The 16,850-nt window shown below is 34.5% G+C and overlaps 1 protein-coding gene across 1 annotated transcript; it reads left to right on the forward strand.

Annotated features, from left to right (window-relative positions):
* The first annotated feature begins 7,246 nt into the window (after positions 1–7,246).
* Positions 7,247–13,401, forward strand: LOC147388652 (vacuolar-processing enzyme-like). The gene is made up of 9 exons (XM_086417688.1): positions 7,247–7,510; positions 9,425–9,589; positions 9,678–9,834; positions 10,573–10,658; positions 10,762–10,961; positions 11,414–11,462; positions 11,799–12,008; positions 12,160–12,366; positions 12,989–13,401. Exons 1-9 carry the CDS (start codon positions 7,304–7,306, stop codon positions 13,169–13,171), a joined length of 1,464 nt encoding a protein of 487 aa, XP_086273814.1. The 5' UTR covers positions 7,247–7,303; the 3' UTR covers positions 13,172–13,401.
* Positions 13,402–16,850: the final 3,449 nt, after the last annotated feature.

Here is a 16,850-nt window from a genome sequence, read left to right on the forward strand (position 1 = left end):
GTAAATCGACTTAAATGATTTATCTCGTCTGAGATGAAATGAGGTGTCAAATCTAAAAAATCCTTGATTTTTTGTTGTTGTAAAACTCAAAAATCCAATCTCATATCTAAAAGATTGAAAGGAGAAAAAATCTCAAGCCACAACTTTATGGTAGATGTCTAGATGATGACAATTAGGTCATTTTTCTTAGTCACTAGTAGAAGACCTAAAAGTCAAGGGGCATATAATCAGTTTGAAATCATAGGAGTATCTCTAATATTAATAAAAAAAATGAGGGGGGCATGTCAAAATCATAGTAAACCTAATTGAAAGATGAACCATCACCCACGTCATCATTAGTGATTCATAGTCCGCCCTGTCTCACCCAACTTATTAGAAATTTCAATCTTCGTCTCTATTCGAACTTTTCCTCTTACTTTAGAATGATTCGGTACATCTCCGTCATATTTTTCTTGTTTTTAGTTTCATTGGTTATTGTAAAAAATTGAAATCTTGGAGAAAATGTGCTGAGATTACCATCAGAAGTTTCGAAATTCATCCATGGAGAAGACAACGATGACGATACAGTGGGGACGAGAGAATAGGGATGGATACTAGTTCCAATTCAGTGGCCCCATTCATTGTTATGTTAATAACAACTAGCCAACTACCTTGATATTATTTTGTCTCAAGATATATTTGAGAAAACCCTATCTCAAAGATTTGGGAGTAGATAAATGAATCTTGTTCCTCCACATACTTTGTTGGTAGCCATAAGTTTGTATCTCTTTATGGGATTGTAATTGGCGCTCGTTGAATAACCATTTGAATTGTGATAATTTGACACCCCCTTCTGACATACACTCCCATTGCAAAACCATATATCATTTGCCTCGAAAAAAGATCTATGATTCTATGTATCTCGAGGCGTATGACAAAGGGTAGCATTAGAAAATCATTACTCTAATCATTTTGGTTTATTTTATTTTAGTTTATCATCCATTAGAGCTTATCTTACATTTTTCCAAATACATCTATCAGAGACTAATAAAAATGACAAAAATCCCTTTGTTTTTCCTTGAAAATATAGGTTTCTTGGGGAGGTTGAAGAGATAGTTTGAAAACAAGTTTAAATAATTTACCCAAGAAATTGAAGAAAGTGGGTTTTGGGGAAACATAGATCTCCATTTGACTCGATTGGATTATAAATAGCATCATTATGGTTTGAGCGAGTAATATAAAATTGGATTTTGATATTTTTCTCCATTTATATAGTTACTATTATAATGAGAGAATGTCGCGCCGCATTTACTGTCATTTCGTTAATTAAATCACAACCAAATGATTCCTAGGGTCACATTAATTTTCTAAATTATAAAAATATCTTTTTGTTATATTATCTTCAAAATTCCCTTAGTTAATATTTTAAATTAAATTACAAAAAGACCATTTTAAATATAAAATTATAAAATTTTCAATTAAGTGTGGAATCTCATATTACACTTCTTGACTTGAAAGTGTAAGAGAACCATATACTTTTCATTGAGATACGAATGAAAAAGCATCTATGATTTCTATTCACTTTCATATCTAGAAATACTTTTCACTCGTATCTCGAGGAAACATGTCTATGACCACCACGTCAATGCAGTGTGAAACAAAGTCCCAGTTGAGATTTTCCTGATAAAAATCAAACACCAATCAAGTCCATTCAACAACCAAATAATGCCTAGAGATTCTCATTCAAAATATCTCCTCTTATTTAAATACGAGATTACATAAATTACGTAAACTTGTCTCCCAGTCATTTTAGGCTAAAACGGTTTATTTTTAGAAAAAAAGTAAGAGAAAACGACTGATGGTTACAAGGGGGCAGCCGCAGTGATGACCTAGACATATATCTTGAATATTTGAGATATCCTCTATGTTTTCAAAATGATAACATGCCCCTTGACCTCGGTCTCTCTTGTAAATAAATAAGAAAATAACCTAAACACCCTCATTTTCAATTTCCAATAAATTTTTTTTTCTTATTCTTCTTCTCAAAATCAGTCATTTTCAAACATTATCCAAAAATAATTTTAACCTATTCAACTTCTTTAATCCATTGTTTTCAACATCTCATTAACTCTTCATAGAAAATCTTTGCTTTTTTTTACACAATTTACTTTTATAATCTATTGTTTAGCATGGTAATAAAATTTGGATTCATCAATTATTCGACAGAGGTTAGTTTGGTTAATTGGGATAAATCCAATAATTTCTTAGTGCTTTTCACATAATGTAGTCATACTAAAAAGGATGTTTCTAATTATCGAAAAGGGACAAAGTCATTAGGACGAGAATGGAAAGATCTCTTCTTATTAGAGGAAGATCTGTTGTTCTTATTAGAAGATGTTTAGAAGAAGAAAAAAAAATCGATAAAATTTGAAGGATTATATAAATGATGTTTTTTTTTTTTTTTTTAATTCTTTCCAAAATATCGTAATTTTCAACCTCCATAAAATATTAACTTTTTTTTTAGATTTGAAAGTTGAAGAAGAAGTTAAATTGTGAAGGTTGAAGAGTAAAAATTTTACCCTATACCATGATTAATCAATAAATCGTTGATCAATTATTCAAAATCATTAGTTTAATTTGCTGATCTATTATTCTATGAATTTTGTGATAAGAGGTCTTGAGGCCTTAAATTTGAAGTAGTTAAATTTACGGTTGAAGATTATGGTTTTTAAAAATAAAAAATAAAAAATGAAAGATTTTTCACTAAAAGGTTGAAGATGAGGGTATTTATATCATTTTTCATTAATCTATTTGATAAGACTTAAGGTCAAGGGATGTATCACTAATTTGAAAACATAATCGTGCTCGTTACGTATGCCTTAAATGACCTTTGAATTTGATGGAGATGTGACATTTAACGATTCCGTGTACGTCTCCTTAATATAAGGAGCATGAGACAAACTCTTCAAGATTCAATTTTTTATTTTATTTTAGAAGCACCCCTATAAAATTGGTGATGTTAGGTTCACTCCTATAAGGCTTAGCCCCTTTGACCATAAGTCAATGTTATTTTTGTTATTTTTTCTTGACAATTTAACGATGAAATTTTAATATTTTCTAAATTTTGATTTAATAATTTAAGCCTTTTAAGAGTATTTTGAAAAAAAAATAAATAAATAATCAAAACCCGTTAAATCATCAAGAAATCGTGACGTTGACTTATGTTTAAGGGGGATAAGCTTAACCTTGCATTTTAAAAGAGGGTAAATCTAATATTATCAATTTTATAAGGGGTGTTTTTAAAATAGATTTATTTGAAACTTTAGATAAATCTAATATTTTTTTATAATCTTAATTAACTTAGCTAGTTTTTACTTGCATCAAGTTGCAATGTTGGATGATAAATAAGGTCAAATTATAAAAGAAACCACAACTCTCAATGCTATCAAAGCAACTTCAATCGAACTTCAAATCTCTATATAAAGATGAAGTCCTTTGAATCAAACTCCTATCAGCTCCCATTTTGAAGATTTGGGCTCTTTATCACTATTCATGTCTTCGTATATGGTGTTTGGAGAGATGAAGCCCATGTTTCTATCATTATTTTTCTTTTTTTAATACATATAATAATCTCTCTTATTTTTCAAAAAATATCAGTTTTGACTCCTTTTTGTTTTTATGAAACATGTTTCAAATTTCATTTTTATTACCACCATATTATATTTTCCCTTTTATTTTTGTGAGTGAGTGAATAGTACTTTAGAGATTCATAGTGATTTTGAAGCACGAATTGGTTAGAGTTCAAAAGTAGTTTAGAGGCTTCAAAATAAAGAAGATGCCAATTTGAAGTCCTTGGTTGGAGTTGCTCTTGACGACATGTTTAATAATTGCATAGATATTTTCGATGGAAATGATTATAGCAAAATGGATTTTTTTGATAAAATATTTGATTTTCATTTATGAAAATGTGAAAAAGAAATCATTCGGATTTTACTTTTAGGGTATGTTTGTTTGTATGGAAAGTGACTTTCCATGGAATTTAAAATCCATGAAAAAATAGTGGTAGAAAATAAGTAGGGTTGGAAAATCAAATTCCATTGTTTGATTTTCTTGGATAAAATCATGAAAAAAATATGAGAAAAAAGAAGAAGAAGAATGAGAGGAAGAAGAATATGAGGAGGAAGAGGGAGAGGGAGAGGGAGAGGGGAGGATGTGGTGGCGATGGTGACGACGATAGTGGTAAGTGAGGAAGAACAAGAGAGAACGTGGTGGTGATGGTGGCGGTGGCGACGGAGGTAAGTGAGGAATAAGATGATGAGGAAGGTGAGGGGAGAACGTGGTGGTTGTGGCGACGAAGGTGAGATAAAGAGAAAGTGGTGATGGCAACGACGACGACGGCGACGATGACGACGACGACGGTGACGACGACGACGAGGTTAGTGTGAAGATGGTGATAGTAAGGAAGAAGAAGATATGAGTGAAAAAGAATTAGAGATGGAAAATATAAGTAGATTTCACTTTCTTACCTATATAGGTGGAAAAGTGAAATCCATATTTTGGTGAACTTTTTGATTGGAGTGGAAAATGAATTTTCATTTTCATGTGCAATTAAACAGTTGAAAAATATCATTTTCCATGAAAAATGACATTCAATCAAACATATAAAGTTATGTTTATTATTGAAAAATAACTTTTTTAAGGGCAAGAAAATATTTTCCTACCAAAAGGGAAAATCTACTTTATCAAAAAAAAAAAAAAAAGTAAAAGAAATGAATTATAGGATTTGATTTCATTTTTTCATGACAATTTGTGAGAGGATGAAAATCAACCCTTGATTAGATTTTAGATGATGATGAAAATCAATTGAATAATGATTTTTTGACGCTCTCCCTCTAATATATGCTCCCTGACATAGCATCTATTAGGATCATAGATGTTTTTTCTTGGGATACACAACTACACAAATTATGTATCCTAAGAAAATAATCTATGCCACATTATGGGTTTTTGTCAAAAATTACGGCGCATATCAAATTTCTATTGAAAAAATTAATGAAACTATGGAAAATATGATATTCAAACACGCCCATAGGATAATGGTTCAAGGATTTGAGTTTTCGAGAAGGACTTGAGATGGGAAGATTCCAATTTAACAGCTTATGGGATTGATTTGATGTCAATAGTGAGTTGATGCAAATGGAATATGAACCAATAATGTTAAAGAAACTATATGAATTATATTCTAGAATTTGAATATGTGACACGTGTACCATTCCAATTTGTCACCAATATTAGGTTCAAATTCGGACTAGATGCGTAGCACTTTTACATATCCAACGGTTGATAATCATATGGTATCAGATATTAATTTACTACCAGACAAACAGATCCAGATTCCTACACTGAGGAATCTTTATCGAAATTAAAGAAAAAGTTGGGGGGCTATTATGTATTTTCAAATAGCACGAACCATAATTCTTCCCACCATAGGCTGGACTAATGAATAAAGCCCACCAATCAAAATGAAAAACTTAAAAACTGGAAAAGAATATATGTGGAGCCCAGTCACGATAGACCCTAAGGTGATTTAGACAAGCTCCCTACACTTTCTGGCCAATGTAAGAGATACCCCAATGTTTTCAATCTGATAATATGTCCCTTGACCTAGGTTTTATATGAGAGATTCATATGAAACTGACCTAAATACCCTTCCCTCCAACTACTATATAATACCCCTTTACTATTTTTTTTCCATGAAATCTGAGTGGTTGAAGAGTGATTTTTTTGCTCATAGATTTCTTGCTAATAGTATTTGCAAACTCTCCCATGCCTGCCATATTAAGTAGGGGTGCAACTTGGTCTGGTTCAAACCGAGAACCAAACTAAACCGATGACTTTGGGGTGGTTTGGTTTGGTTTGGAACAAGTTGCAGTTTGGTTCCAAGTTACAAAAATGGTGAACCGATCAATTTGGTTCGGTTCTCGAATCAAGCTTGTATAGAATCGAACCAAACCGAGAACCGAACCCCTATGCAATAAATAAATATGTATGTATATAATAATTATTATGAATTATTTTAAGAGTTATTACATAGATTAGTGATATTTTATGGATAAACAAATGATTTTTTATGGATAGATTTGTGATTTATTATATGAAATTTTATGTTTATTTTTTTATTAAAAAATATTACTTATAGTTTATAAAATATTTGCAATCCGTGAAACCGAACTGAACCAAACCGATTTTAATTTGGTTTAGGGTGGTTTGGTTCCAATGGAATTTGGTTCGGTTCTGGTTCTTATTTAGTGGAACCGACTGATGTTGGTTCGGTTCCAATTTGACCTCAAATCGAACCAAACCGAACCGAACCAAGTTGCACCCCTAATATTAAGCATATCAAAAGTAGTTGTGTAACTAACAAAGGTAGTTTTGTAAATTGGGGATGTCATTCAATACACCCGGCTCATGGGATTGTTGCATCACAAATTCTTTGAACATTGTGAGCAAATATAAATTCGTGATTGAAAATGAGGACACTTAAATTAAACCTACTTCTTCAATATCTTGCATGATTTTAAATATTGTCAAAAATCAATATAACTCACCTAAATCAACTTGGTGTCATTCGCCAACAAGATGAATTTACACAACGTCCCATGCTTCACATCATCTCATGAGACAAACAAGATGATTTGGATGATATTTTGAAAATTTCGATTAAACTGTCAGTAAAGCTTGGTCTGATTTTGTTCGTGGGGATTTTTTATTATTTAAATAAAAAAAATAATCTTGTGACTAATAATCTTATAATCTACTTTATTTTATTAAAAAAAAGTTATATTTTAATAAATAATTATAAATCGACTTAAATGATTTATCTCGTCTGTGAGATATGAGATGAAATGAGACGTCAAATCTAAAAAATCCTTGATTTTTTTTAAAACTCAAAAATCTAATCTCTTCTCTAAAAGGTTAAAAGGAGAAAAAATCTCAAGCCACACAAGTTTGTGGTAGATGTCTAGATGATGACAATTAGGTCATTTTTTCTTAGTCATTGGCAGAAGACCTAAAAGTCAAGGGGCATATCATCAGTTTGAACCAAAGGAGTATCTCTAATATTAGTAAAAAGCGAGGGGGGACATGTCAAAATCATAGTAAACCTAATTGAAAGATGAACCATCACGCACGTCATCAGTGATTCATTGTCAAATGAGATATTTTAATCGTCATTGGTCTATAAATATAGTCCGCTCTGTCTCACCCAACATATTAGAAATTTCAAGCTTCTGTCTCCATTGGAGCTTTTCCTCTGACTTTTAGAATGATTCGGTACATCTCCGTCGTATTTTTCTTGTTTATAGTTTCATTGGTAACTGTAGAAAGTCGAAATCTTGGAGAAAATGTACTGAGATTACCATCAGAAGTTACGAAATTCATCCATGGAGAAGAAAACGATGACGATGCAGTGGGGACGAGATGGGCGGTTTTGATCGCTGGATCAAGTGGTTACTGGAATTACAGGCATCAGGTGATGATTTATCTAATTTTTCTTTTAGTTTTTTTGTTTTAATATATATTTCTGTGTTTTTTTGTTTTTTTTGTTTTAATATTTAGTTTATGGGATATTGAAATGAGGTTTGATCATGGTCTATTTGTATTTTTTATGTTGAATTTAGAGTTTTTAGTTAATGGGTTTATTTATTTATTATTATTATTATTATTATTTTTGTGTGTGGGATTTTGGGTGGGTGGTGGTTATTTGTAATTTTTAGCTTGAATTTGAAGTTTTCAGTTTTTTTTTTTATTGTTAATTTACGTAACTTTGTTTATTTTTCATGTTTTTTGTGTGAATTTTTTTTTTAGTATTTGGTTTATGGATTTTTAGCTGTGGTTTGATGGTTGTTTTTTATTTTTTATATTGAAGTTTTCAGTGTTTGATTTTTTTCTTTTTAATATTTAGTTTATGATTTTAGATTTTGAGTTATTGTATTTTTGGTTTTGAATTTAGAGTTTTTGGTTTTTTTTTTTTAAGAGAAAGAGGGAGAGAGATTAGCTTCTGTTTGAAGATTAATTCAAGACGTGGGCATCTATGAGAGTTGATTATTTTTTGGTTGGGTTTTAACTTTTAAACCCAATTAGGGTGATATAAGGATATAAAAAAGTGTTGAGTTTTGATAGAATTTATAGTTTATGTAAATGAATAAAGTTAAAAGAGTGGGTTCCTTTGTTTGGGCTAATCAGATTTTAGTCTCTTGGTGAGTTGGTGGATTTCAATTGGCTTCTTTATGTTTTGCTACTGATTTCAGGGCTAGAACCATTAAGTTGAGGTGCAAATTGCAATTTTAATGTTTCAAACCATCAAGTAAATTTGCAAGTTTGATTCCAGCTCAATTTAATTACAATTCCAATGGCGAAGTCAAATGAGCAACCCAAGTTTCAATTTGGGCTTCGTACCTTCTCTTTTAACTTTTCGTCTAATCTGCGATTCAAACACATACTCATGTTTACTGATCATACGTGCAAATATTCGGACTATGATATATTGGAGCACTATCATGTAATTTTTTATGTATAAGTTTGTATCGGTGGCTCGCTCAATTCCAATACTATGTACCCCATAATCCTCGTATGTTTGAGCCTTATGACATGACTTATTCATTTCGTACTGAGAAGCAGTTGATGCGCATAGGTCGAGGGTTTGTCGTTACCCAGTATGAGCATTAATTCCTCAAGGGCCACCCGTGGGGGAGCACCCCCACTTAACTGGTGCATGTGATGTGCGGGTGTTGCACATGCCCTGGGACTAGTCCTTGGACAAGTCCATGGTGTCTATGGATTGGACAAAGTTCAGATACGGGCCCAGTTCGTTGTCTACTAGGATACCCGTTTAACAAAAAAAAAAACAAAATGGTTACATCATCATCAATTAATGAAGCATGTTCGTCCATTCAATTATATCTAGGCCCATCTCTTGTATTATTGTGTAACAACTTTCACTACATCAATTCACTTTTTTGGCCTTTGTTGCACATGACAAAACTGTCTCAATCAACATTCACTTGGGTTTTTTGTGGTGGTTTTTTATTTTCTATAGATAAAATTTCTTTAATAGAAAAGAGGAAGGTAGCCGCCCAACAAAACAAGAAAAAATGAAAAAGAACTAGCAAGATACAAAGCACTCAAGCTTCACAAAGAAGATCCTACTTACTATTACATTATACATCCATATCTATAAGAGAAGCATTTTACATCTTACATGATCTTTTTTTCCATTTATACACTTAGTTTGGTGGCTTATAGTGTTGGTGCATCGATGTTCATGTAAGGGAATTTTCTTTTCCACATATGATGATGTTTATTATTGTTATGGTACTTAATTTAAATCTCTTAAGTTGATTAATGATTTGACTTGATGTTAACGGTTGAGTCTTAAAATTTTTAGGCCGATGTGTGCCATGCCTATCAAATCTTGAAAAAAGGTGGATTGAAAGATGAAAACATCGTTGTTTTCATGTATGATGACATTGCTTATGATGAGGAGAACCCCAGACCTGGTGTCATCATTAACCATCCTCATGGTAAAGATGTTTACGCAGGAGTCCCGAAGGTTTGTTTTCCATTTTTTATTTGGGTCTTAACTTGCTTCATATGTCCTGTTAGTGATCGTTCTGTTGTCTGGGTTTTTCTAATTGCAGGATTACACGGGGAGGCATGTTACGGTTGACAATTTCTTCGCTGTTCTCCTTGGGGACAAAACTGCTGTTACCGGGGGTAGTGGGAAGGTTGTCGATAGTGGTCCTAATGACCATATCTTTGTCTACTATACCGATCATGGTGGTGCTGGGGTTCTTGGTTAGTAGCTTTATGAGTATAACTCACCTGTCTCTTGCTTTATTTCAATAAATCTGGACTTTATGAACTTTGCTATTAAATTGAATTAGAACAAAAGGTGAAATTGAAGCACTAGTAAGAGAAGATGACCTTGATGAAGATAATAGTGACCATTTTATTGATGAAACATTAGATAATGAGGATAACATTGAATGTTTTTTATATTTTGAATAATAGAAACCTTGAATGTGTTGTGGATTTGGTTACTTGTTGTGGATGCAAGGATGATATCTATATTGGGGGTTTGGTGATTTGTTATTGTGGTTTAATATGAGATTTGAAGATATAATATGAGAACACCACCTAGTGTGAACAATTACGACTTAAGCCTATCCTGACTTATTTTTGATTTTCTTTTCTGATTTATCCCCATCTTACCAATTTTTTTGAATTTTTCCCTTGCTGATATTCCCGATTCCTGACTTGCTGACTATGCCTGGATTTGAATTGAGATTTCCATGTAGTTTTGGTCAAGACTACTTGTTTGTACAATTGATAAAACTTTTCCAAGTCTGTATATGATTTAGTCCGACAGATTTAGTTCAATTTGTTGCAATTTTTTTAGCTCAAGTCATGTTTAGGTTTTTCAAAGACTTCCATTTTCATCTCCTTTGTTGGTCTAAACTTTTAGTAGTGTTATCGTCTCTTACCATTAATGAAATTGATATAGTCCTTACCCATGTGGTGATTCATTGTCAGGGATGCCATCCAATCCTTACCTTTATGCGGATGACCTGATAGACGTGTTGAAGAAAAAGCATGCTTCGGGAACATACAAAAACTTTGTAATTTCCTATTTTGCGTTAATATTTTTTTTGTTTAATCTTATATGGGATGTGATGAGAATTCAACAATGTCTTAATGGACTTTATATATGTGAATCTGCAGGTATTTTATCTTGAAGCATGTGAAGCTGGGAGTATTTTTGAGGGTCTTCTTCCACAGGGTTTAAATATCTATGCAACCACAGCATCAAATGCAGAGGAGAGCAGTTGGGGAACCTATTGTCCTGGAGAGTATCCTAGTCCTCCCCCAGAATATGATACTTGTTTGGGAGACTTGTATAGTATTGCTTGGATGGAAGACAGGTCTATACATTTCTCCATTGCACATAATTTCATAGTTATTTAAAACTAAATGGAATTTCAAGATATTCAGTTATATTACTTTCCTTCTCCTGGTTTTTCAATAATATCCCTCCAATTTTACCGTCTTTCTTCTTTTACCCCCTTTTTCAATAATACTCTTCTAACTTTACTATCCTTACTCTTTTACCCTTTTACCCTTGTAACTTTACCATCTTTCCTCTTTAACCCTTTTATACCCATAAACAATGTATCTTGATGACTGTTGTCTCTCCTTTGTCTTCTCTTTTCTTCCCCTGCCTGCGAATAGCCCCAGATGCATGTGTTGTAGGCACGGGTGAACTTTAGTGTATATATATATCATTTTGGTTATTGGGGTATCACATGACTGCTTTGCTCTAATGCTTTCTGCCTTACATCCATTGTGACATTTGATCTCTTCATGCCATGGACAGTGATTTACACAATTTGCGGACCGAAAGTCTAAAGCAGCAGTATCAAGTGGTAAGAGTTCACACTTTTCATTTCCCTGCTTATCCCTAAGGGTATTCTACTACATGGAATCAGATGGGTCCCATCTAGGAGATTGTTTGTACCAAAAATTTGTATCAATTTACAAGAAGCATCAAATATATTGAATTTTTTTAAAGATTTTTCTGAGAAAAAAATGCAAAAGAAATAACAACAATGGACAAGGAATTTGCAAAAAGATCAATAGATTTGATGTTTGTTGGGTCTCTCACCTCTTGTCTCTTGTGATACATAGAAAACTACTAGGGTGATAGATGGAAATGTATGGAATTGCGTCTATAGATTTGAAGATTTGATTGGCTTTGCCAGGTTAAAAAGAGGACTATAGATGGTGGCAACGGTTATGGATCCCATGTCATGCAATATGGTGATATCAAGCTTAATACAGAGCATCTCTTTCTATATATGGGTACAAATCCAGCAAATGATAACTACACTTTCATTGAAGACAACTCATTGCCATCAATTTCAACGTCTGTTAATCAGCGTGATGCCGATCTCATTCATTTCTGGCACAAGGTTTGATTGACTCCCTTCTTTATGTATATTATTATTTGTTAATATTTTCTTAGAATTTCTACTTTACTACTCTTTTCATCATATGATATCCTTTGGTATCATTTCATTCCCTTGTTCTAACTCATATTTATATTTTCTATTCTTTTACTAGTTCCGTAAAGCCCCTGAAGACTCTCCTAGGAAACTTGAAGCTCAAAAGCAGTTTCTTGATATGATGGCTCATAGGACGCACATCGACCAAAGTATGGAACTCGTTGGAAAGCTTTTGTTTGGATTTGAAAAAGGCAATGAGGTTTTGAGGACTGTTCGATCTGCTGGCCAGCCGCTCGTAGATGATTGGGCCTGCCTTAAGACAATGGTAAGAGGCTCAATGCTATGCCATATCCTTGTCATTATTGGTTATGGCTCTTATCTCTTTGGGCTTGTGACACACCGCCACGTTCCAGTGCCAACGTCTTCTGTGCTCACTTAATGGTGGCTTTCACCTATTACTTTTCAGGGGAAAAAACTTTGAAGCGCCCATCCTGCTTGAAAATTTCGGTAGAACCGTCTCCCTTAGACATGTAGTGTCTCCAAGGAGGTATCCCAAACATTGACAAAAAAGTAGGGACGTGAAATAAATACAAAAAGCCATGTCATGTTATGAGGAGGGTTCCTCCAAAATTTTGTAGTGGCCTGACAGCTTCAAAGTTTTTCAAGGCCCTCTAGATAGCCCTTTTCTGATGACTGGCGGCTTTCACTCTGATACCCTTCTCGGCCTCTGATAGCCCTTTTGCTAAGTCACCCCATCTGATACTCAAAACCCAAGACGTGGTGTGAGCTTTGATCAACTTAACAAATACACCAAAATCACCTCATGGGGTGGAAAGTTCAAAGTCTTTTTTTTTTGGTCTTTGGGGTCGTAACACTTGAATCACAGTTATACCATGTTAGACTCAACTGATTTCCAATAAGAAATTATATGTTTCTCTTGTGTGTAGGTGAGGACCTTTGAGACACATTGTGGATCTTTATCTCAATATGGGATGAAACACATGCGCTCCATGGCTAACATCTGCAATGCGGGTGCTACAAAGGAGAAGATGGCCGAGGCATCTGCACAAGCTTGTGTCAGTATTCCTTCCGTGCCGTGGAGTTCTCTTGATAGGGGATTCAGTGCATGATTCACACACAACATGCACTATGAAAAAAGGCAATTGTTATTGCTCTAATACATGTCATCCACGATTAGTATATAGGCATGATTATATATGATTGTATGCTTATGTTTTTTCTGGTTGTTCCATTGTAAATACAACTTAGAAGAACCTATACCAGATTGAAGGTTTAATGACATGTACGTTCAAATGCAAGTAGTGTTTTATATATTGTGGTCGCTTGTTTGTTACTCTTATTTTAGTCTTCATGATGGGTACTCCTTTTCATGGTTATAAGGTCGATCGGTAGTGCTTAAATGGGTTGGGTTTGCGTCAGAGATGAGTATATCCATATCTGGATTCGTATTTGAATTTGAATCGGATCCTATTACCTAAAATCATATCTGAACTATTTTAAATCTGGATCATATCTGACCCGGTTGAATTACTTGATTTGGTTCGGATAATTTTTAACCTGTCAACTTTTTTCTTCTTGTTATGTTTCTTTTCTAATTGCTGTCTTATTCAATTTTATCATTATAAAGGTATTTTGAAAAATATAATTTTCAAAGCAATATATCATTCAGAGCTATGCAGATATAGGGATGGATTTGTATTTGACACGGATCCAACTTGGGTCGATGGACATCAACTCATATCCAACCCATGTTTTTATTCGGGTTTACATAAAATTGGACCTAGTGTGCAAATAGGCTTCGGTTCTGCAACTTGTCTTGCCCCTTGTTAGGCATGCTCTGGAGTTGATTTTCTTGTACTTTTTACATACATGACCTTCATCTATCAAAGATTTTACCTACATTGTCCTCGTCACTGTATACCTCATGGGATCGAGAAGTGATTCTTGATTGTAGAGATGGCTCTTAATTACAGAGACAGATTAAGATTTTGAATACAGATCGAAGCTTCATCAATGGTGTCAATTTGGGTCTTCCCGCCATAGTACTGTTGTTGGAGTGATTTCTAGTCTTTCTGATATCAAGCGTGACTTATATCTCACGGGGACACAATGCTCATGGATTGGCATTCATCTTTTACCCCTACAATCATATTGTCTGGAACAAGCATAAATATAGTCACAATTAAAAGGGATGCAAGTTGAAGGCCCTACAAGAAAAAGAAAAAAATGAACATTGATTAGAAGAGTGACTTTAGACAAAAAATTATTGAAAAAATAAAAATAAGGCTTTGTTAATGATGATGATATGGAATAAGGTGTTGATATTTGATAAAGATCCAACCTGACCCAATAAGTTGTCATCAGATCTAAATATGGTCTCGTGATGTTTTTTTGGTCACTTCTAGATTGATTTTGATCTGATCCAATAGGCCTAATTGAGAAAATATGAAGTTACTTTGTCGATTTTTGATCCTCAATAGATTTTGATACACACCCCCTAACATGGCATGGGCTAGAATCATAGATTTTTCTTGATTTTCTGACGTCCCCTTCTGACACATGCCCCCATACACCCCTGACATGACATGGCATGGGCTAGACCCAAAGATTTTTGAATTGTGATTTTCTAACGTCCCCATACACCCCTGACATGGTATGGGCTAGAACCATAGATTTTCCCCTCAAGATACACAACTGTACATCCCCATATATATATATATATATATATATGCATTTGTGTATCTCAAGAAAAATAACTTATGGTTCTAGCAAATGCCACGTCTGAGGGCGTGTGATAGAAGGGACGTCAAAAAATCATTATTCAAGATTCCCCCCTCGGGATACACAATTGTACATCCCCATAAATATGTGCAGTTATGTAGGAGGGAGGGAGGGAGGGAGGGAAGAAACTATCTATGCGTTTGGATAGAGCTTCTTGACGACTTCTCCTCCAACGGGGAGCTAGCAAATGTTTGGATATGTTTTTGCTCTTGCGCGGAGAGGTATTTGCTCTTGCGAGGAGAGGTTTTTTGTTTTTGCGGGGAGAGATTGAATTTTTGCTCTTGCACGGAAAGGTGTATCCACACAGGGCCTATGGTTCTAGCACATGCCACATTAGGGGGTGTGTGTCATAGGGGGTGTCAGAAAATCATTTTTCTTTATTCAAAGCTAAAGCTGTCGTAAAGGACTAGAGATTGGAGCATACTTTATGTACGATAAATTATTTGCATTAGAATGCTGATTTACTAATTAGAAAGTCTTCACTCGGTCAACACTCACTTGGCGTGGCACGGACACAGAATCGTAGATCTTTTTCCTTGTGATACATACATGCACATCTTTCATGGGATTGTAGTTGTGTATCCCGAGGAACATATTTATAGTTCTGTATCCATGCCATGTCAGCTGAGTATTGACCGAGTGAAGACTTTCTAATTAGAGCTTCTTGACGACTTCTCCTCCTGCGGGGAGCTATCAAATGTTTGGATAGGTTTTTGCTCTTGCGGGGAGAGATTGAATTTTTGCTCTTGCGCGGAAAGGTGTATCCACACAGGGCCTATGGTTCTAGCACATGCCACATCAGGGGGTGTGTGTCAGAAAATTATTTTTCTTTAATCAAAGCTAAAGCTGTCGTAAAGGACTGGAGATTGGAGCATACTTTATGTATGATAAATTATTTGCAATAGAATGCTGATTTACTAATTAGAAAGTCTTCACTCGGTCAACATTCACTTGGCGTGGCACGGACACAGAATCATAGATCTTTTTCCTTGTGATACATACATGCACATCTTTCATGGGATTGTAGTTGTGTATCCCGAGGAACATATCTATAGTTCTGTATCCATGCTACGTCAATTGAGTATTGACCTAGTGAAGACTTTCTAGTTAGAGCTTCTTGACGACTTCTCCTCCTGCGGGGAGCTAGCAAATGTTTGGATTGGTTTTTGTTCTTGCGGGGAGAGATTTTTTGCTCTTGGGGGAGAGATTTTTTTCTCTTGCGCGGAAAGGTGTATCCACACAGGGTCTATGGTTCTAGCACATGCCACATCAGGGGGTGTGTGTCAGAGGGGGTGTCAAAAAATCATTTTTTTTTATTCAAAGCTAAAGCTGTCGTAAAGGACTAGAGATTGGAGCATACTTTATGTATGATAAATTAGTTGCAATAGAATGCTGATTTACTAATTAGAAAGTCTTCACTCGGTCAACACTCACTTGGCGTGGCACAGACACAAAATCGTAGATCTTTTTCCTTGTGATACATACATGCACATCTTTTATGGGATTGTAGTTGTGTATCCCGAGGAACATATCTATAGTCCTATATCCATGCCACGTCAGCCGAGTATTGACCAAGTGAAGACTTTCTAGTTAGAGCTTCTTGACGACTTCTCCTCCTGCGGGGAGCTAGCAAATGTTTGGATAGGTTTTTGCTCTTGCTGGGAGAGATTGAATTTTTGCTCTTGCTCGAAAAGGTGTATCCACACAAGGTCTATGTTTCTAGCACATGCCACATTAGGGGTGTCAAAAAATCATTTTTCTTCATTTAAAGCTAAAGCTGTCGTAAAGGACTAGAGATTGGAGCATACTTTATGTATGATAAATTATTTGCAATAGAATACTGATTTACTAATTAGAAAGTCTTCACTTGGTCAACACTCACTTGGCGTGGCACGGACACAGAATCGTAGATCTTTTTCCTTGTGATACATACATGCACATCTTTTATGGGATTGTAGTTGTGTATCTCGAGGAACATATCTATAGTTCTATATCCATGCCACGTCA

The sequence above is a fragment of the Akebia trifoliata genome, chromosome 12 (assembly GCF_017979445.1).
Source record: "Akebia trifoliata isolate Shusen 1 chromosome 12, ASM1797944v1, whole genome shotgun sequence".
Classification (NCBI taxonomy): Eukaryota; Viridiplantae; Streptophyta; class Magnoliopsida; order Ranunculales; family Lardizabalaceae; genus Akebia; species Akebia trifoliata.